Source organism: Schistocerca gregaria, chromosome 3 (assembly GCF_023897955.1).
Source record: "Schistocerca gregaria isolate iqSchGreg1 chromosome 3, iqSchGreg1.2, whole genome shotgun sequence".
NCBI lineage: Eukaryota > Metazoa > Arthropoda > Insecta > Orthoptera > Acrididae > Schistocerca > Schistocerca gregaria.
Genome location: NC_064922.1, coordinates 686,464,296 through 686,487,551, shown reverse-complemented (window position 1 = coordinate 686,487,551; position 23,256 = coordinate 686,464,296). Strand labels below are relative to the sequence as shown.

General features: G+C 45.0%; 1 protein-coding gene across 1 annotated transcript in view; it reads right to left on the bottom strand.

The window, feature by feature from the left end:
* Positions 1 to 23,256, bottom strand: part of LOC126355561 (transcription factor SOX-9-like) — a 265,668-nt gene that overhangs the window by 5,650 nt on the left and 236,762 nt on the right. Inside the window, exons 3-4 of the mRNA XM_050005922.1 lie at positions 14,620 to 14,913; positions 8,747 to 8,880 (exon numbers count right to left, since the gene is read on the bottom strand). Coding sequence (XP_049861879.1) covers positions 8,747 to 8,880; positions 14,620 to 14,913 — 428 coding nt within the window. The remainder of the gene's footprint in view (positions 1 to 8,746; positions 8,881 to 14,619; positions 14,914 to 23,256) is intronic.

The following is a 23,256-nucleotide window of genomic DNA, read 5'->3' as shown; positions in this document are numbered from 1 at the left end:
CCTTCCACTTACCAAACAAACAAGCACTACGAATTCACCAAATTGAACGAGAGATAATCAATTAAATCACAGTCCCACACCAAATATATTTTGAAGTGACACTAAACAGAGGCTTTTGTGTATTTATACAAATATTTCTGAAGTCACATAGGAACAACAGTAACGTCCTTAATCAGTATAACAAAAACATTCAACTGCTACTAGTTATTCACTGGCACATTTTATTATGTACACAGCTTCGTGTACTGGCTCCAATGTCACTAAAAAGTTAGTTGTCTGAAGATGGTAACATTTTGAAACTGGTTACCAGAATAAATAAATATTAGTTGTGATATAGACTGATTGTTTCTGTTATATTGTTATTACATTTGACTCCGTCGTCTTGTGATCTTAAAGGGCGTTGTAACAATGTACAATGCGGCACAAAATAAAGGATCACTTTTTCGAAACCCCGTAATTGTCCCCAATTGCAACGCATAAGTTTGAAATTTGGCTGAAAGGTACGTACAACCGTTGTCTGTAATGTGGCTATAGGTTGGCGCTCTGCGATATCACCCTCGAGCTTGCTGACACGTCAAACAGCAAAAATTTCACTCCTTCTTTTGACGCCTCTGCAGTGAAGGTCAGACCTGAGACACCCAGCACTGAAATCAAGCGATTTTCGTGTGGGTGGCCGAGGAAACTGAACTGACACGAAAAGCTCAGGGGGTCGAACAAAGGGCGTCAATTAAATTACCTTTTCCTTTGGGACGTTGATTCCCACACCATTCGCGGTCGAAAACTTCAGTTCGCATTGAGATCAGTAACAGGAAGATGTTCTTAACAACCTTTGGCACTGTTGGCACCTCCTGGACGATTCAACCCTACTCTAAGGACATTGCGTGGTTGCAGCCTCACTGGAGATGATTTCACTCCTTTGGAGTGCAGTGTAGCAGCAATTTTTGCTGTGCAATACACGGTGCAACCACAACGGACGGTTCAAAGGCATTCGACGAAATTTGAACGTGATCTGAAAACAGTATAGTGTTTTTATGCTTTTTCATCCCTCCTTATTCGCGACATCCTGCAGCGTGATGATGGGAGAATTCGACGCTGATGCGTGCACGAATAAAATGGCAAAGCACCCTTCTAAGATCATACAGTTCGGCAGGATCCTCGGTGCCACCCTTGCACCCACGTTCAGCTCGTCAGAAATGTACCTCTCAGAAACTTTGGAACCAATTCAGTCTGCCGCCTGCTCTAGCGCCTGAGTGATAGGCAGCCCCTTCGAAACCATTAGGTTAAGTTTCTCTACCTTTAGGCGCTAGAGCAGCTGTGAGACTAAATTGGTATCTAAGTTTCTGACATGTAAATTTTTATCGCGCTCAACAGAGGTGCAAGCGTGGTACACAGGGTGCCGCTGGACTGGGTGATCTTAAAGGGACACTTTGATATTTTAAACGAACACGTGTCGATGCTGAATCTTCCAGTGGTCACGCCACAAGAGGGTGCGGAAAAGGAAGGATGAGAAAGCGTAAAAAAACTTTTCTGCTTTGGATCACGTTCAAATTTCGTCGAACAGTTTTGAATGGTCTCTAGTGGTTCCACCCGGTGTAGCACAGCAAAAATTGCTGTCACGCTACGCTCTAAAGTGATGAGGTTATGTTCAGAGGGGTTGCAGCACCACGATGTCCACAAAAGGAGGGTAGAAACGTGCAGGCGGAGGAATCAGTGGCCAGATTTGTCAAGAACGACGTCGTGTTACTCATCGCACTACGAAATGTCGTTTTCGACGGCGAAATGTGTGGGAATCAACGTCCGAGGGGACAAGGTGGTTTCATTGACACCATGTATGTTATCTCCTGAGGCCTTCTCATGTCGATTCTGAGCGGAGGTGGGCCTGAACTCTTTTTATCGGCCATATGTAAGAAAACCACGTGATCTCAGCGCTGGATGTCGTGGTTCTGACTTCTATCGCAGAGACATCAAAAGAATGGGTGAAATGAGGGTGAGAGAGGGTGTGACGACCTTACAGTCGTGTGAAACGTCCATGGTGGTCTCGTGCAGACTTTTTTAATGCGAGTCACCACGACATTTCTTCCTCAAATTAGGGCCTACGTTTGGTACAAGTAGACTTCTCTTGGCCAATAATGCCGTCTTTGAATGTCTTCCTTGCCCCGTCCATCATGGGTTATTTTGCTGCGTAGGTAGCAGAATTTCTTAACAGAACCGCACTCTTCGTCACATCATGACTAAGGACAGCATGGGCAGTGACGCAGGTGATTCATTGTCTCCTCGGCTGTGCAACAAGATTGTGTCAGCTCTTTGAAGTATCTCCTTTCGACAAGGTTGTCTCTGAGTTGACCAACACCTGATGTTAGCCTGTTCAATTATCTCCTGGTGGGCTCATCTAAAATGCCTCCAGGCGGTAGACGGTCAGCAGATTTCATCCACATTTGAAGTTGGTCACATCTAGCTGCTCACAGTAAACCTTTGGCAGTGGGTGGAGACATAGTGCTGACGTTGAACTGAAGAAACTTCTTCTAGATTTCAGCGGAGATCTTGGTGGTTGGTGACCGTGGAGTGAGTCTAAATGATTTATTGCAACCTTTTACCTTTCAACGTCTGCAGCCACTTTACCAACGTCCATCCGTTGGTGCAATGCATGTCATGCAGTTACCTTTGTCTGCAGGTATCGGGTGCAGAAGTACAGTGATCAGTACTGCTATGAAACTTTCTGGCGGATTAAAACTGTATGCCGGACAGAGACTCGAACTCGGGACCTTTGCCTTTCGCGGGCAAGTGCTCTACCAACTGAGCTACCCAAGTACGACTCACGCCCCGTCCTCACAGCTTTACTTCCGCCAGTACCTCGTCTCCTACTTTCCAAACTTCACAGAAGCTGTCCTGCGAATCTTGCAGAACTAGCACTCCAGGAAGAAAGGACATTCGGAGTGGCCGGGCGGTTCTGGGCGCTACAGTCTGGAACCGCGCGACCGCTGCGGTCGCAGGTTCGAATCCTGCCTCGGGCATGGGTGTGTGTGTTGTCCTTAGGTTAGTTAGGTTTAAGTAGCTCTAAGTTCTAGGGGACTGATGACCTCAGATGTTAAGTCCCATAGTGTTCAGAGCCAGTTAAACCAAGAAAGGACATTCCGGAGACATCCCCCAGGCTGTGCCTAAGCCATGTCTTCGCACCTGTGGGATGTCCCTTTCTTCCTGGAGTGCTAGTTCTGCAAGGTTCGCAGGAGAGAAAAGTTTGGAAAGTAGGAGACGAGGTACTGGCGGAAGCTGTGAGGATGAGGCGTGAGTCGTGCTTGGGTAGTTCAGTTGGTGGAGCACTTGCCCGCGAAAGGCAAAGTTCCCAAGTTCGAGTCTCGGTTGGCCACACAGTTTTAATCTGCCAGGAAGTTTCATATCAGCGCACACTCCGCTGCAGAGTGAAAATCTCATTCTGGAATCAGTACTGCTGTTTCATTCAGTGCAACGTTCACTTGTTTTGTACGGGCACAGCTACACCATACAGTGCACACACTCTCTCCTACAAAGAAACAGAGTGCCATGGCGGAGGTGCTGATAACGTGAGACTCACTCCCCATGTTACTGCAAGTGACGTATCAAACAATGTTTTTTTCTGGTTGACATTTTGAATCAGGCGTTGAGACAGTGTTTTTCGTCTGTTGAGATCTGTCTGAATTTACGCCAAGGTATTTAGGTGTAAAACAGTGCTCGAACTCGGTGCAATATAAATCAGTATTCTTTAGTAGGGTTGCCAAGGCAAGACTGTCAGCAATATATGTTATAGAGAGTAAATACAGCAAAACGCTTCCTTCGAGCGACCCATTCTTTTGGTTTCTCTAGCGGCTTCGTCTTCCTTGAGCGAATGGGCAACGAAATGCCTAAAATTTCCATGGAGCCACAATTGTGTGTCATGCTGTAGACCTTCTGCAGCATTACATGAAGGTACAACGATAAAAATAACCCCGTTGATGTCACCTGTTTCAAATCCGTCCTGTATGTGTTGGGTCTGAAGCCTACCTGTTAATAGACGGATAGTCACAGGGTCAAACGGTCCAAAAGAAGCCATTCAAATACCTTGTAAAGGTGGCAGAGGAAATAAGCGGCGAACTTTTGAGGTTGGATGGTTCTCTCCCAGATTTCAAGAAGGCAAATACTTTGCTTTTTCACGATACTTAAGTGAACTGCTTCTGTTGAAAGCAGTTATTAAGAAATCCATGAAGCCATTTCATCGGTGCTTGTCCAGATCGTTCATTTGCATCCAGGACAGTTCCTATACGAGCGGTTCTAGGCGCTTCAGTCTGGAACCGCACGCCCGCTACGGTCGCAGGTTCGAATCCTGCCTCGGGCGTGGATGTGTGTGATGTCCTCAGGTTAGTTCGGTTTAAGTCGTTCTAAGTTCTACGGGACTGATGACCTCAGATGTTAAGTCCCATAGCGCTCAGATCCATTTGAACCGTTCCTATATGCTTCTTGCATCCCTCAATTAACAAGTGCCAAATACTAGTAGTCAAAGGGTGTTGAAAACTTGTATTTCACGAAAGAAAAACAAAACTTACGTAAATCATGAAAGTGGCGCAATATTTTTTTAAGCTGTTGTACTGTATGGAGACGGGCAATGATTTTATAGAGAAATGTGCCTGAGATTATAAATGTCTACGATAAGTAGCACGAAGTATTAGGAGTAATGTGTAAAGTATAAGAAGCAGTCAAATGAAAACGAGACAGACAGAAAAAAGTAAGTAAGCTATTTATTATTTCAAATCGCCATTGCTGTTAGTCTATTTATCCTACTGTGGGACCTGTCGGTCAATGTCCTTCATGGAACAATGTTTGCAGTTGCCTACGGAATCATGATTCTTCCCAGGCGTGCACCTCTTCATCCGAAGCAAAGCAGCGGCTACGAATGTCTTTCTTTAGGGCTCCGGAAATATGGAATTCGCATGGGGTGGGATGATATTGTACAAAGGACGTTTAAGACTTCCATAGCGAAACTAATGTAGTGTAGTCGAAATAGCCTTGGTAACATGTGGGTGAACATTGTCCTGTAACAGAATGATGCCGTCTGTCAACATTCCTGGGCGTTTGAACTTCATGGCGCGCTTCAATTTTTGCAAAGTACCCGAATACCGCTGTGCGTTAATTGTGGCTCCGTGTTCCAGAAGGTCTGTGGGCAATGGGTTGACGGACAGCATCATTCTGTTTCGTGATAATGTCCGCCCACATGTTGCCAATGTTGTATCGACTACGCTGCAGAAGTTTCTCTGGGAGAGTTACATATCCCCCTCATGCCATTTTCCTCAAGAAAGACATTGGTGGAGGTCAATTTGGTTCCAACGAAGTGGTGCACGCCGGGGTACATTCTGGTTCCGTAGGCCACGGTAAACATTGTTCCATGAAGGCACTGACCGTCTTGTCTCACGGTAGGATGAAAGTATTAACAGTTATGGCGATTGCATTTGAAATACTCTAATAAATAGCGTACTACTTTTTTTGGATCTATCTGGTTTCCATTTGACCGCGCCTTATACGTACGGGATGCGTGATGCCAACAGAAATGGTCATATTAGATGAAAAGGAAAAGTTTTCATATAGACGGGCTTATACAGCTGCAAGATCGAGGTACAGAATTCTATGACGAAATAGTTATGTTTAATATAATCGAGAACCTGAATAATAAGTAATACTGAGACGGAACAGGTGGTTCCGCCCGATTGTTTCGCCTCGAGGAACCCTCATTACTTTACCATTAGTGACACGCTGGTCACTTCCACGTCTTTCTTCGAGTACCGAGAGCTAAGAGAAGTTTACCAGTATCTAACATAGGCCTCAATGTGACGAAGAAATTTCTGAGAATGTACGTTTGCAGCTCAGCGATGTGTGGGAAAACCGACACAGAACAGAAACGAAGCGTTAGAAATGTGGTGCTAAGGATGAATGTTGAAAATCAGGTGAACTTATAAGATGAGGAATGAGAAGGTTCTCTGCAGAATCGACGAGGAAAGGAATGTATGGAAAACACTGACGAGAGCAAGGGATAGGATAATAGGACACGTGTTGAGACATCAGGGAATAACTTGCATGGTGCTAGAGGGAGCTGTAGAGGGTAAAAGCTGTACGGGAAGAGAGAGCTTGGAATACAACCAACAAAGAATTGAGGACGTAGGTTGAAAGTGCTCTTCTGATACGTAGAGACTGTCACGGGAGAGGAATTTGTGGCGGACTGCATCAAACCAGTCAGAAAACTAATGACTCGGGGAAAAAAATAGAGAGAGAGCCTTTGGTGAATGGATGGATACATGATTGCTTTTGTTTATCTACTTCATGTTGCACATACTTTCCCTATACTTTTTACGTTGCTCTCAGTTATGGAATAACCTGAGTGTTTTGAATGTGGTTTCTTGAGTTGAGCAGCTGTAGTGGAAAGATACATGTTTTATTTAAGCATTGGTGGTAACATAATGCTTGGGATGAACATTCAACGATACACCTGTGTTGGTGGAATCTTGTGGTTGGTAGGAGCCTCTTCTCCTTCCCCTCAGGGACGAGCAGAATGACCATTAGCTGGCACTTCGCCATTATCAGGGAATCTGTTTCCAGGTGGCCCAGAGGATAACTGCACCGAGCAAGGACCATCTGCTTCATAAGTTAGTTAGGAATAGGGGTTGCGTGTACTGCGAGTGAAATTTTGCTGTTAATCCCAGATCAATCCCACTCAGTGAGTACGTGTTATATTTATGGCATTGACTTCCAATTGCCCATGTGGTCTGCACGGTCACTGCAGACTGATCGATCTATTAGAATTTCAAACAGGCTAAGCGTGAGATCGTTTGAAAAATTTGTTAGGATGTTCTGATGATTTATATCTATTTTATCACGTGTGTTGTTGTCTGTTTGACCTCTACTTCCACAAGTTTATAGTATCTTGAAGTTACTCGTTGATTATTCCCGCCAAAGCTGTTCAGTCCCCTCCCCCTCCCGCCACCGCAATAGCCATGTTGTATTGATCATAATTAGAAACAATAGCCATTAGCCAGTGTATGGGTGGCATGAAAATAAAAGTTAAGTGACGGAACCACATTAATCCTAGAAGTAACATAATTTTTCTCTTAACCCCACGCATAATAACGTACGAGGCCGCTTAGGTTTAGATACTGGCGCCCTCAGGGCCAAGTATAATATATATGCTTTGAGATTTGGGCCGAGTACCAAAATAAACGGTATCTTTAACGAAAATCATTGTCTGTGTTAACCGTAGTAATTTCAGTCACCTGGCCCCACCTGATAATGCAGTCTTGAATAGTTTTTCTCCGAAAATATCACTGAATCAGTCATTAAGTGAATGATACTCCCATGTGGTTACTGATTGTGGCAGACAGTGGTCTAAATGCTTTCATTCAACTACCTCCTATGATTGCTTGCCCCCTCCCATTGCATTGTGGATTGTGCTATGTTGTTCATTTCAAGGTTTATCTAATTAATTGATTAAATAAATATTCGGACAGCCGTCCCAATTATTATGAACAGCAAACATTGAATCAGAGAGAGTAGCACTACTTTAATGCCCATCGCCAGGCAATCATTTCATATAAGTGAGACGAAAAGCGAAATGGGTCCTGTTGTCGGATAAGTATAATTGTCAATACAAGCAAAAAAGTTCGCTATAGTCGTGAATATCTATTTTCCTTATTTGTGTATTATAATAATTTAGTTCAGTCTATAAATCTACTTATGATTTGAAAGTTGTTTGAATCCAATAGGAGTGAATAATATTATTAAAAGCCATCGATGTCAGCCATCTTGGGGAACTAACACTGGCCTAACAAGAGGTCCTTTTTCAGAATCTCGGCAGCTGTTTATGCAATGTTCCAGACAGTAGCATCTCCTAAATTTTAGAGGCACTTTAACGAGAGCAGAGTAGTTTTGCGTAAAGAAAGTTTTATGATGACAATAAAGCCAAACAAGACAAATGGTCTCTTTTTACATTACAGTTATAGATGCCTGCAGATGTTGCCAATTTACTGTTGGCTACAACACAGAATAAAGATACCAGTATTTTGCCAAAAGAAAATAGCACAGAGTTGACTAATTTCTCTCAGTCTGGGGCCAGTTTACTTGGTTTTCAATTTATGTAGACTGCAATGTGCTATATAGATGTGAAAAGGGTTCAGCACATAATATATACTGTTAACTTAAAAAACTGTATATAGTGTTGAATTTGTTTCTTATATATGTGCAACTAAACAATGGTAATAAAGTGAAACTTTAAAACGCATTATTTAAAAAAAAGCATTTTGCTAGAATGAAATTTTCACTCTACAGCCGAGTGTCCGCTGATATGAAACTTCATGGCAGATTAAAAATGTGTGCCGAACCGAGACTAGATCTCGGGACCAAGTTCCCGAGTTCGAGTCTCTGTCCGGCACACAGTTTTAATCTGCCAGGAAGTTTCAAAGCATTTGCGTCACAAATACTCAAACTGTCACTCAAGTTTGGAGATTTTTTTTTTTGCAAATTGTTCAAATTTAATACTGCACTTATCAATTTAAGTCAAAAACCTAAAGTTTCGAGAAGAGATCCTTTTTCTCTTTCCGTCTCACGTATTATTCGACGCATACTAGAGTCATATCAGGCGTATTCTAGCGGCGCGTAAGTGAAAGCAGCACTGTGCAAGGGAAGGAAAAAGCGAGCGGACCGCAAGTGCTTCTGCTTGGGAAATGAGAGGGACGGCAGCTGCAGCTGCGGGACTCACCGCTAGTTGGGCTGGGCGAGCCGTGGGCGGCGCGGCGGTCGCGGTCTGCGGCGCTGCCCGGCGTGGTGGGCGGCGTCAGCGACAGGCTGCTGCTGGAGCCCGCGTCGCCCGCCTCCTCTTGCTTGAACACGCGGCTGCCGGCACACAGGAGACACACACACTCACACACCACGTCTGCCACTAGCTCTACAATACTAAGTTTTACACTGCCTATTATTCTCTTACAGTAGAGTCCGTTGCCAAATTCTTACGAGGACTGTACAATCTACTTTTCCATACATCTTATTTCAATATACAACACTTATAGAATTAGTTCCTTCCTCGAACATATGTAGCGGTAGCCATAAAATCTCCGAAATCTATACGTGTTACACTGAAGGGCCAAAGAAACTGCCTAATATCGTGTAGGCCCCCTCGACCACGCAAAAGGGTCGCAACACGACGTGGCATGGACTAGACTAATGTCTAAAGTAGTGCTAGAGGCAACTGACACCATGAGTCTTGCAGAGCTGTCTACAAATCCATAAGAGTACGAGGGGTTGAGATCTCTTCTGAACAGCACGTACCAGACGTACCAGGTATGCTCAATAATATTCACGTCTCGGGAGTTTGGTGGCCAGCAGAAGCGTTTAAATTCAGAAGAGTGTTCCTAGAGCCACCTATAGCAATTATGGACGCATAGGGTGTCACATTATCACGCTGCAATTTCCAAGTCCGTTGGAATGCACAATGGACATGAATGAATGCAGGTGATCAGACAAAATGCTTACGTATTTGTCATTTGTCAGAGTCGTATCTAGAGGGATCAGGGGTCCCATATCACTCCAACTACACACGCCCCCAACCATTACAGAGCCTCTACCAGCTTGAAGAGTCCCCTACTGGCATGTAGGATCCATGAATTCATGAGACACTCTCCATACTCGTACACGCCCATCGGCTCAATACAACTGGAACGAGACTCGTCTGACCAGCCAATATGTTTCAAGTCATCAACAGTTCAATGTCGGTGTTGACGGGCGGTCAAAAATGGTTCAAATGGGTCCATACACTATGGGACTTGATATCTGGAGGACATCAGTCCCCTAGACTTATAACTACTTAAACTTAAGTAACCTAAGGATATTACACCCACCCATGCCCGAGGCAGGATTCGAACCTGCGACCGTTGCAGCAGCGCGGTTCCGGAGTGAAGCGCCTAGAACTGCTCGGTCACAGCGGCCGTTGGCGGCGCAGCAGAGGCGTAAGGCTTTGTGTCCTGCAGTCATCAAGGGTACACGAGTGGGCCTTCCGCTCTGAAAGAACGTATCGATGATGCTTTGTTGAATGGTTCGCACGATAACCCTTCCTGAGCATTCATCATTTAAATCTGCAACGATTCGCGGAAGGTTTGCACTTCTGTCACGTTTAACGATTCTCTTCAGTCGTCGTTGGTTCTGTTCTTGCAGGACGTTTTTCCAGCCGCAGCGATATCGGATATTTGATGTTTTACCCTATTCCTGACATTCATCGTGCACTCGTGAAATGGTCTTGTCGTACGGGACAATCCCCACTTCATCGCTACCTCGGAGATACTGTGTCCCATTGCTCGTGCGCCGACTGTAGCATGACGTTCAAACTCACTTAAAGCTCGATAACCTGTCATTGTATCTTGAGCAACCGATCTAACAACTGTACCAGACACTTTTTGTCTTATATAGTCGTTGCCGACGGCGGCGCCGTATTCTGCCTGTTTACATATCTCTGTGTTTGAATACGCATGCCCATTCCAGTTTCTTTGGCACTTGAGTGTATCATTGTGCAGCACATAATTCAGGAGATACGATGTCATAAACATTGAACTGCGTGCAAATGAATCTGCAGGGCGACATTCGCTAGAGATATAGGTGAAACATGCGTACAAATACCTGTGAAATACATTACATACGCGTAAAATACATCTTACATGTGCGTATGCAGGCAAAGCCGTGGGTAGAAAGCTCCTAAGACCCCGAAATGTTTTCAACCAAATGTGGAACACATACCACTTACAGTCTGGAAAGAAATACAGTGGAGGTAAGAACCACCAAACTCCTATTGGCGTGATCCTTAAGGAGGAAGAGAGATGGACAGACAGCAACAGGGAAGAAAGAGATAGGCACAGATATGTGGGGTGGAAGAGGTGCTTTACACGGAGACTGGAGCAGGAGTAGATGAACAGAGATTGGACGGTGTAGGAGGTGGACATGAAGACGGGGTGGAGGGGATGAACTAACAAAAGATTTGAATAAATATGTACCAAGCCTACGCCGGATATTTAGCAGTATATTGACTAAACTTATCACCTCTTACCTAGAGCTTATTCTGAACCATCACCTATAAGTTACTTCCAATGGCAGCGAAAACACCGAGCCCATCATTCATGCTACTTTTTAAATGCACCCTATCATTGTACTTTGTGTGGGGATCCCTTAAGTCTAAGGTGTATCACAACAACCCTCATAGTCTTCTAGACTTGCAGCAGAACATTTCGGATGAGACTGCAACAATTTCAGCACTCCAGCTTCGATCTGCCTTCAGCTGCTTGCTGACCACGGCCCAGAAATGCCAAGAGATGAATGGCGCTCACTTTCAACGTCTGCTATTGTCAAGTTAGTAATGTATTTCCTTTTCTCTGCTGTGTTTCTTTGTACTCTGGAATTCTGTTCTCCGGGCCACTTTTATTTGCCCCATCCTGTATTATTTTCTGTTGTTGTTGTTGTTGTTGTTGGGGGCTTCAGTCCTGAGACTGATTTGATGCAGCTCTCCATGCTACTCTATCCTGTGCAAGCTTCTTCATCTCCCAGTACCTACTGCAACCTACATCCTTCTGAATCTGCTTAGTGTAGTCATCTCTTGGTCTCCCTCTACGATTTTTACCCTCCACGCTGCCCTCCAATACTAAATTGGTGATCCCTTGATGCCTCAGAACATGTCCTACCAACCGATCCCTTCTTCTGGTCAAGTTGTGCCACAAACTTCTCTTCTCCCCAATCCGATTCAATACTTCCTCATTAGTTATGTGATCCACCCATCTAATCTTCAGCATTCTTCTGTAGCACCACATTTCGAAAGCTTCTATTCTCTTCTTGTCCAAACTATTTATCGTCCATGAGTCACTTCCACACATGGCTACACTCCATACAGATACTTTCAGAAATGACTTCCTGACACTTAAATCTATACTCGATGTTAACAAATTTCTCTTCTTCAGAAACGCTTTCCTTTCCATTGCCAGTCTACATTTTATATCCTCTCTACTTCGACCATCATCAGTTATTTTGCTCTCCAAATAGCAAAACTCCTTTGCTACTTTATCATCCGACTTAATTGGACTACATTCCATTATCCTAGTTTTGCATTTGTTGATGTTCATCTTATATCCTCCTTTCAAGACACTATCCATTCCATGCAACTGCTCTTCCAAGTCCTTTGCTGTCTCTGACAGAATTACGATGTCATCGGTAAATCTCAAGGTTTTTATTTCTTCTCCATGTATTTTTATACCTACTCCAAATTTTTCTTTTGTTTCCTTCATTGCTTGCTCAATATACAGATTGAATAACATCGGAGAGAGACTACAACCCTGTCTCACTCCCTTCTCAACCACTGCCTCCCTTTCATGTCCCTCGACTCTAATAACTGCCATCTGATTTCTGTACAAATTGTAAATAGCCGTTCGCTCCCTGTATTTTACCCCTGTTAGTAATCATAAATTTTAACCAAAATAGAAAAATGAAGCTCATTTAAAAAAGTAAATGTAAGGAGAAGTCAATTGCTCATTACAACTTTAGAAAGGGTTTTTAATCACATTCGTTATCAATTTATACTTTTTTCTATAAGCGTTGTTATACCTTCCTGTAACAGAAGCGTTATTTCAGTTGTACCAGTGAATGAAAGAGACACTTGATAGAATTTTGCACAGGACATAATTTAACAATTGCTAACACATTGTTTAAGAATCATGAAAGAAGGCTGTATACGCAGATGTGACGTGGAGACACTGGAAGGTCTCAGAAATTTCGATGGAATGTTATCTATCCCTTCTGCCTTATTTGATCTGCCTTGTATGGAAGTGAAACGTGGGCGATAAGCAGTTCACAAAAGAAGAGAATAGAAGGTTCAGAAATGTGTTGCTACTGAAGAATTCTGAAATTGAAATAGGCAGACGGTCTGACAAATGAGGAAGTATTTAACAGATATAAGAAAAGAAATTTGTGGCACCACTTGATTAAAAGAAGGGAAGGGTTGATAGGATTGGATGCAAGGAATTATCAATCTAGTACTGGAATGAAGAGTGGAGGGGGCACCATTAAAAATTATTGTGGATTGTGACTAATAGGTGAAGGCAGTAAGCAGGTTCAAATGGAAGTGGATGCAGATTGCAGTGATAATGAAGATTTCGCAGGATAAGAGATAAGAGTAGCATGGGGAGCCGCATAGAAGTAGTCTTCCATTATGCAGGAAGTATTCCTTAGTAGAGGAAGGCGACGATTGAAATTTCACACAAATTGAAATTATGGAAGTATCTTGATCGCATAATTCTTTATTAAATGTTACGCATTTAAAAAAATCATTGCCAGACATAAACTACGGGACAAAGTACATGAACTATGAAAAATAAGTGGCACATACCTGTATAAAGCATAATAGCGGCAAACACTGTATGTGCAGCTATGCATGTAGATCTAGTTTTACGCTCAACAAACTGAGCACATGGAGTCTATAACGTGATACAATTTTCATTTCATAAAGACCGCATATGGTAGTAGAGTGGCTTTTTTTTTTTTTTTTAATTGGCTCTGAGCGCTATGGGACTCAACTGCTGTGGTCATCAGTCCCCTAGAACTTAGAACTACTTAAACCTAACTAACCTAAGGACATCACACACATCCATGCCCGAGGCAGGATTCGAACCTGCGACCGTAGCAGTCGCACGGTTCCGGACTGCGCGCCTAGAACCGCGAGACCACCGCGGCCGGCGGTAGTAGAGTTATCCATTCAATGAGAGCAGGTGTTAAATTGGATGTAGCTATATTATATGTCGCTGTAGTTTACTTCTTCGATAGTTTAATACGCTACAGCCAACTTGACACTTGCTTTCATTGAATTGATAACTGTATTACCACATGCAGTCTTTCAGTCTTTTTGTGAGGTATGGGGCGTTGTGAAAGACGGTCAACGTGCCTTCCCTTCCACCTCCAACAACATTGGATAATATGCGACCGTCGCCGCACAGCAACTATAGCCAATGAGGTAATTCTGCAAATGGACGCAAACGTATGGGAAGACTTTAACTATCGTTATCAAGTTTGTCCTTTGTGATTAGCACACTGATAGTTTATGAAATGTAAACTGAATTTTAAGTTTTCCTCCGTAGCTGAGTAGTCAATGCGGAGGACCTGGGTCCGATTCCTGGGACTGTCAGGGTTTTTTCCTTCATGGGAAGACTAGTACGGGGTGCAGTTAACCTCGTGAGGCCCACGGATGAGCTAACCGACCGATTAAGAGGCTCCAAAGACAAAAAAACCCGACAACGACCGGAAGAGCGGTCTGCTGACCACGTGCCCCTCCATTCCGCATGCGATGACGCCACTGGCTGAGGATGGCACGGCTGTCGGTCGGACCCCATTGACGTTTAAGGACCAGAACGCGGAACTAAAATGATCTCAAACGTAATACTCAAAAGTAGCCACGGTTGTGTAAGTAAAAGATTATTTTGAGGGACCTTGCATGCTGCTCCACCCATGTTATGGACAGCAGTGGCTGTTACGTGGGCGTAACTAGAGCAGGGCCCATTGCTGACAGCTTACTCTACGGGATTCGGAGTTGTGAAACGCTGCCTGGACACGCACCTGAAGACGACTCCGTGCTGGTGCGAGACGGCGTGCAGCGGCGGAGGCGACCCCGCGGCGGCGTGCGAGTGCGCCAGCGCGGCGGCTGGCTCCTGCTGGCGCGCCAGGGCGCCGCCGCCGCCCCCGCCGTCGCCGGCGCCGCCCCCGCCTGCGGCCGCGCCTCCTCCGCCCCCGGCGGCGCCGCCCTTGCGCCGGCGCGGCTGATACTTGTAGTCGGGGTGGTCCCTCTTGTGGATCATGCGCAGGCGCTCCGCCTCCTCCACGAACGGCCGCTTGTCGTCGTCGCTCAGCAGCCTGCGGACAGGGCGCGAGGCGCTGGCTCAGCTGCTCTGCTAAGGCTGCACGCAATCGGCGCTGCAGTTTACAGCAGCCGTACTGCTTGCGAGTGGGTCCTGCTCTCCGTACACGACCTAGTATCGCCACAGACGACACGGACGACGCGTGAATGCTTTGAGAGGGTAAATTAGAGGTGGCCTTTGGTACCGTCGTTAATTACATTTACATACTGCTGAAAAAGACTAGTATAATGAAATGAGAAGACATACTGAAAATAAAACTGTCGCTGTCGCAAAGTTATTTTTATTTAAAATACGCGTTTCGCCGTGGTTAGGCATCATCAAGTTACATAAAAGTGTCAAATGAAGTTCCTTGCGCCGGTTACCAAAGCTCTATGTCAACTACATACACATAAAACAGTCTGGATGGAAATCCGGTCGTCAGAATAACTAAAAGGGACTGTATAAAGTTTTGAAATGTTATAGCAGCCGGAAGAGCACAGCTAGAGCCATGGGTACATTGTGATGCTGTTATCCAGAGCATTTGGAATTGGCATTACCATTATATAGTATGGATATATAAAAAAGTTACACGTATAATAGGAGTGTGACAGTCCTCACATACATACAGTGTAACTACAAAAAATGTTACATAACATACGTCATGCTGCAACGAGCAGTGTCAATGACAAGACTAGTTTTTTTTTCCTTTATTGGATTTCCATTCCCCCCGCCGCCGCCCCCCCCCCCCTTCTGGCAGCAGCTTAGTACGCCGCTCTTCAGCCTACAGAATTTTTAAAACATAAAACGATAAGAAACAACAGGCGATGAAACGATGATGTAAAATGTAAATCGGCGGAAAATTGTGGAAAGTTAAAACATAAAACTAATGGTGGGTGATAATAATAAAATACAAAGGAAGCAGACAGGGAAAAAGTAGACAGAGAATTTAAAAGGAAACACGGCGACAGTCTGGATTCTGTTCGCAAGAAATACATTAAAAAAAATCAAACCCTCCGACAGCATGATGTCCGATCGCAACACTTCGGAAAAGACGCACAACACTGAACAATCAGTAGGAACACTGCACTAGCAGGTCGGGACGAAGATGACACTCCACAGGCAAAGACAGATGGGAGGGGGGACCTGGACAGAGGAGGAGGAAGAAAGGGGGACGAGAGGAAAAAACTAAAGGCGGGGGGGGGGGGGGGGGGGGTAACGAAGGGAGAGGACTCAGAAGGGTGGAGCAGGGTAGACGTGAGAGGGAATGGGGAAAGGCAGAGGAAGGAAAACACAGAAGGCCTCAGGGGAGAGAAGGGAGGCAGAAAGAGAGTAGGCAGGAAAAAACAGGATGGAGGGGGGGAGAGGGGAGGGTACGACAGTTGGTTCAAATGATTCTGAGCACTATGGGACTTAACTTCTGAGGTCATAAGTCTCCTAGAACTTAGAACTACTTAAACCTAACTAACCTAAGGACATCACACACATCCATGCCAGAGACAGGATTCGAACCTGCGACCGTAGCAGTCGCGCGGTTCCGGACTGAGCGCCTAGAACCGCGAGACCACCGCGGCCGGCGAAGGGTGTAGAGATGGAGAGTAGGGGGGACGCAACAACGACGGCGTGGCACAGGGTGGGGGTTGGAGAGGAGAGGAGCAACCAGGGGCTGAGGGGGATCAAGGCGGCTGGAGGTGTAGAGTATGCGGATATGTTCGAGGAACAGGAGCAGATGGGGGAAAGGAATGAGGTCATATAGGATCCGCGTGGGGGCGGGAGGCATATACGGAAGGCGAGGCGGAGTGCATGGTGCTCGAGGATCTGGAGGGACTTACAGAATTTGAGGGGTGCGGATTTGCATGTAGGACTGGCGTAGCACAAAATGGGACAGATTAAGGATTTACAGGTGTGGAGGATGGTACAGGGGTGGAGCACCCATGTCCTGCCAGAGGGGAGTTTGAGGAGCTGGAGGCGGTTGTAAGCTTTGGATTGGGTGGAACGGAGATGAGGGATTCAGGTGAGGTGGCGGTCAATGGTGAGGCCAAGGTAGGTGAGGGTGGAGGAGAGGCGGACGGGACGGGCGCAGACGGTAAGGGAAAAATCCAGGAGCCGGAAGGAGCGAGTGGTACGACCTACGACGATAGCCTGGACAAGAATAATAAAAATTAGTGGATTTAAAAGGTTTTGCGCCGAAGGACACGATGAGATAAAACTATTGGCCTGCAGTTCGATACGTTAAAACTATTGGGATACATTAGCTTAAGAAGAGTTATTGAAGAGTGTTTGAGATTTTCATATTGCTTGTTTTTTCCATATAAATGTTAAAGTTAATTATTTGAATTGAATAAAAGTGTAACATAGATGCAGCGGAGAGGGCGTCCAAGTCGAGCGTAAGATTACGTCCTCTTAACGAGCAAAAATTTAAACCACTAGAAACTGTTAAGAGCTCTAGCACACTAAAGAACGTAAAGTGCCGTCCTCTGCACGTATCCTACTTATTATTAAATCCAAACAACCACTTTTAGACTTTATTTGAAACACATAAACGGTGGCTGGCCGTGATAATGTTGTGTGAGCGATGGCGGCGGCCGGCCGAGCCGAAGCGAGGCGAGTTCCCGCCAGCCAGGGCGGCGGCCCGCGGCTGTTTGCTGACGCAGCGCCTAATGACGATGACTGGCGGCGGCGTGTTTACGCTGCGCGCCGTGATCCCACGCGCACCGTTTGTTGACGCTCGGACACGCGACGACGGCCGCTGTGGCCGGACCGTTGCTCCGGGCGGCCCGGCAGATAAGGCGAGCGGCCGCGGCGACGACTAACCCGCTCGCCTACTAGGGGCCCGCTCTCACGCTTTCATAGCTAAAGAATAGTCGTATCATTTCGAAAGCTCAGCAAACAGCACACTCAGTCCGTCGAAAAGATTCCGAGCCTGATTTTATTCCTCGCTTGTAAGCAACGTCAGCGCACTAAATATGGTGGCATGCTCAACTACCAAGTGTAAACAACCGACGTGCATTCCACCACTCAGCTGCTAGCAGGCAGTGTTCAGTAGCGTATATACGGCGGCAGGGCGTCAACGTTGTTGCGACATAAATCCCATTGGAGCAACATATGTAAAGCACGTATGCATGGCATTCTGCAGAACCTTTGGAGAAGGGAAAAGTGTTCGGGAACTGTGTCCCGCTCATGTTGACTCCAGAAAAACACAAACACTCGTGGGCGCCTGCCGTGACTTGATTCAAATGCAAAACGCGGATAAATCTTTGCTGTAAAAAGTAATAGCGACAAAGTGCCGAAATTCAAATGAGAGGTCAACAATTTGACGACATAGCAAACCTTAGAGGCAGTTGGTTGGTTGGTTTGTGGACGGAGACCAGATAGCGTGGTCATCGGTCTCATCGGATTAGAGAAGGAAGTCGGCCGTGGCCTTTCAGGGGAACCATCCCGGCATTTGCCTGGAGTGATTTAGGGAAATCACGGAAAACCTAAATCAGGATGGCCGGACGCGGGATTGAACCGTCGTCCTCCCGAATGCGAATCCAGTGTCTAATCACTGCTCCACCTCGCTCGGTTAGTGTCACACATGAATTGGTTCAAATAGCTCTGAGCACTATCGGACTTAATATCTGTGGTCATCAGTCCCCTAGAACTTAGAACTACTTAAACCTAACCAACATAAGGACATCACACACATCCATGCCTGAGGCAGGATTCGAACCGGCGACCGTAGCTGTCACGCGGTTCCAGACTGAAACGCCTAGAACCGCACGGCCACACCGGCCGGCCCACGCATGAATTGAGCAGGATCTCAAATAAGGAATTTTCTGACCATTTTATGCGGTGATATGAAAGACCGGTGCGTTATACTGAAGTCCTGGAGGACTATGCAGAACACCAGCAGCATTAAAATCACCTTCTTAAATTTTCTCTGCTTTTTGTTAATCCAGTCTCTGGGGTATCACCTATCGATACCACTCTACGGCGTATCGGGGCTGGTAACGGAATCACACGTTTCCGCCAGACACCGACAGCTGTGGCGCGGAGTCCGGCAGAGCCAAAGGTGCGCGCTCGCTGGGCCAGACCTCCAGCAGCTGTGTAGCAGGTGCGCCTTCCGCTGCCTCAATACAAGACGGCCGGCAGCAGCCTCCCAGCTCATCTGTGTTTAGAGCCGCTAAGCTAGGACACATTCGTTCGTGCTCCATGCTGAGCTATGCTCGCCGCGCGGGATTAGGCGAGCGTTCTAAGGCGCTGCAGTCATGGACTGTGCGGCTGGTCCCGGCGGAGGTTCGAGTCCTCCCTCGGGCATGGATGTGTGTGTTTGTCCTTAGGATAATTTAGGTTAAGTAATGTGTAAGCTTAGGGACTGATGACCTTAGCAGTTAAGTCCCATAAGATTTCACACACATTTTTGACTATGCTTCTTGCTGCAGTATTCATAATACTTAATCTTCGTGCGTTTGGAGAAATAAGTGTTAAGTAAATCTTCTTTTTATTGTGTTAACTTATTCGCTAATCATATCTGCTCCTGTGCAATTTTCCTACGATGGCAGTTGCTGTACCACCTGTAATCCACCTCTGCTTGCTGCTATGGACGAACTGTACACAATAGTCTTGAAACTATTTGGACTGATATGGCAAACGGGGTGTTCCATGAGCGTGCCCTGGCTAGTATTATAGAAGGACACGTTTTACTAAAAGATGAGAATATTCGCAAGTATCATTAATAATTTTGACGTTTGTATTTACCGACATACACTGCGTACAACGATATTTGTTTGTAAATGGAGCGAAGTAGCTTCTTAACTGGACGCTGTAACTCTCTGGAAGACGACAGCATTGATACGATGATTATTCTGAAACTAATGCTTCCTATTTCCTTAGTTGCCTTTGAGTGTCAGAACCATATTACGTTCGCGTAGTACCAGTTACTGAATATTCCCCGTAATTTGCTGTTGGTTCCGGTGTTCTGAGCTACATGGTGGCAGAGTTCCACAATGACGTCTGACGTGAAGCTGTGTAGTGCCCCCAGAATTTTACGAAAGTCTGGAGTCACTTGTGTTCCATCCGCTTCGAATACACGTTATTTTGTAGTGGGTTGTAGCATAAACAGATACAGACTGCCGCAGAACATTATTTGTGCAGGCTAACCGAGAAGGAAGAGCAAAACCGGGCCAACAAGTGACGCGCTCGGTCGCAGCAAAGAGAAAAGAAAAACTTCCGACCTACAATTCCGTGGACGAATTTCATGCACGAAAAACATTGGTGGTTGTTGTGTGTTGTGAAGAAACAACGGAAGAAAAAAAAAGATCATTATTAATAGTGACTTGGTCTCGAGCAGAAGGACATGAATATTAGTATTGTATCGTTGAGAAAAAATGTTATTTAATTTGGTTAAATTCAATCGTGTGCGAATGCCCTAAGAAAGTGTGGGATTACTGTTTAATATGGCAGTGAAAAGGTGTATTGAATTTTGAATATAGAATATGTTAACAGCAACTGAATATTGAGAGGGTCGTTATTTGGACTAGATAATAGGATTTTGAAATAGTAGATGAATTTTCACCTTCTTCAAAATATAGAATCTTCGGAGAAGAGTTTGATGCAAGCATAAGACGCCGGAGCTGCGGGGAAGTTGAGCCTGTATCCGGCATTCAACTAAGTTCACACTGATAGTCCAAGGAGCGCGGCTCTAAGTTTTAGAGAAGACACAACGGGGCACCGCAGCTGTGTATAAGACAGACACGCATCTCAGAATTCGTCATTGCTGAACAAACTGCGGTATTGGTCAATAGCGTAACACAAAGACTATTAAATGCACTATTTACAACGTTTTCTCGGTTGCAACATTTTTAAATGTGAATAGAATATTCGTTCTTAGGTATAGGAACGTATTGTAACTTAAGAAAAATTTTCAAATTTGGAAAAACCTAATTTTATCAGAGTAATTTTTGTAATTTCAGAAAAAGACTTCAAGACACATAACGTAAATACTTTAATTTAGAACAGATTAAGAACATTTATTGAACTTGTAAACCAGGGCTTGCTTTAGGTGAGAACTCTCATCTACTGTGTTTCAATGGCCCTGAAAATATCCTGAAGAACCATGTCCCAACTGATCCCGCTCATCCGTGATGGTCGGGGGCTTACGTCCAAGGAATTGTATTTTCGGCTCAATGTCAGCTGTAATATGCCTTAGACAAGACGTATCGCAACCTTGGTTATTGCAAAGTGTGTGCCAAGATGGATCTCGTGAAGCTCACCTGAGACCAAAATATAATGGGATGGAAATTTGTTGGGGCCTGCTAAACGAACGTGAACACCATCGTCACGAGAGATGAGAAGCTGGGTCACGATCTGGAATCTAGAAAGCAATCTATAAGTGGCGACACCATCAGAGAAGAAGTTTCAGACGCAACCATCAGCAGGCAAGGTGCGCAGTTTTCTGAGTAGGGCATGGTGTGGTTATTTGTGCTGGGGCCAACTCAGTACGATACAAGATAAGCTCAGTTTCAGGAGTCAGGCCAGAGAATAAAACAAACGTCCGCTTTCAGGACGATAACGTCAGGCCACACAACACCTTTGTGACCATGGAATTGAATGCCAAACTTACCTGAACTGTCCTTATCAGATGCATTGTACAGCCCTGATTTAGCATCTTCTGGCTTGCATCTTTCTGGGCCTAAGAAAGATGGACTGTGTAGCCAACATTTTTCCAAATGTTACCATCAAAGCTTTAAGACAGTGACTAGTTCCAACTGTTTAGTTATGGGGAAAAATGATAGTATGTAGCTGAAATCTTGCTTCTAATTTTATTGTTATCGTTTATATATCTTCTATAGTTTCCGTGAGAATGAATGGCAGGAATTAATTGCTTTTATATGTAAAGACATGCGTTTCGGTCTGTGATACCGTACACTTTTGTATTTGCTTAGGGATATTTATCGGAAAGTTGGAGGGAAACCTGCGCCGGCAGTGTCGGTCTTCTTCTCCGGAACACGGCCAAGCTACTTCTTGCCCCATTAAAAGCCATTTTGAAAATTATCTAAAAGCTTTTTCGTAAAATGTGCTAAGCATGTAAAAGTGTTAATTGGGAGAGACTGACACGATATTGTTCATATTAGTTGATCTGTAAGATGATTTTAAACAAAACAATGTGGAAACTTGCTTTATTGTTTCTGTAGAGAAAAAGTTGCTAGAGTACGGCTAAATCCTCGCACCTCTTCTTACAATCAGCTGTCTGAATCGTTATTTAAATATAAATATGTGGACTTCCCCGGCCGCTAACAATTGTATTAAAATCATCCGTGGTGTACTGGCATGTTATCATATAAAACATTTAAAACAGCAAAGAATGGCAATGTTTCGGACGTATTGCAGCAATTTTCCTCATATACATTGATTTTCTAGGCAAAATATTTGATGAGACGCACATCCGCAAATGAAGGACATATTAGTAGAACAAAAATCTGGTGCACATTCAACAACCGCATGGGAGCTAGTATCAGAAATTAAGGCGCTCGCTTCGTCACCACTATTCGGAAGCGATATTGGTGTGGCTGTGACTCCCAATGACTGAATGACTCTATAATTACACTATAATTACGGCTCTATAATTACACTATGTGATCAAAAGTATCCGGACACCCCATAAAAACATACGTTTCTCATATAAGGTGCATCGTGCTATCACCTACTGCTAGGTACTCATATCAGCGACCTCAGTAGTCATTAGACATAGTGAGAGAGCAGAATAGGGCCTTCTGCGGAACTCACAGACTTCGAACGTGGTAAGATGATAGGATATCACTTGTGTCATACGTCTGTATGCGAGATTTCCACACTCCTAAACATACCTAGGTCCACTGTTTCCGATGTGGTAGTGAAGTGGAAACGTGAAGGTAAACGTACAGCATAAAAGCGTACAGGCCGACCTCGTGTATTGACTGTCAGAGACCGCCGAAAGCTGAAGACGGTCGTAATGTGTAATAGGCAGACATTTATCCAGATCATCACACAGGAATTACAAACTGCATCAGGATCCACTGCAAGTACTATGTCAGTTAGGCGGGAGGTGAGAAAACTTGGATTTCATGGGCTGCTTATAAGCCACACATCAAGCCGGTAAATTTCAGACGACGCCTCGATTGGTGTAAGGAGCCTAAACAATGGACGACTGAACAGTGGAAAAACGTTGTGTGGAGTGACGAATCAAGGTACACAATGTGGCGATCCAGAGTGTGGGCATGGCGAATGTCCGGTCAACGTCATCTGCCAGCGTGTGTAGTGCCAAACGGTAAAATTCGAAGGCGGTGGTGTTCTGTGTGGTCGTGTTTTACATGGAAGGTGCTTGCACCCTTTTTTTGCGTGG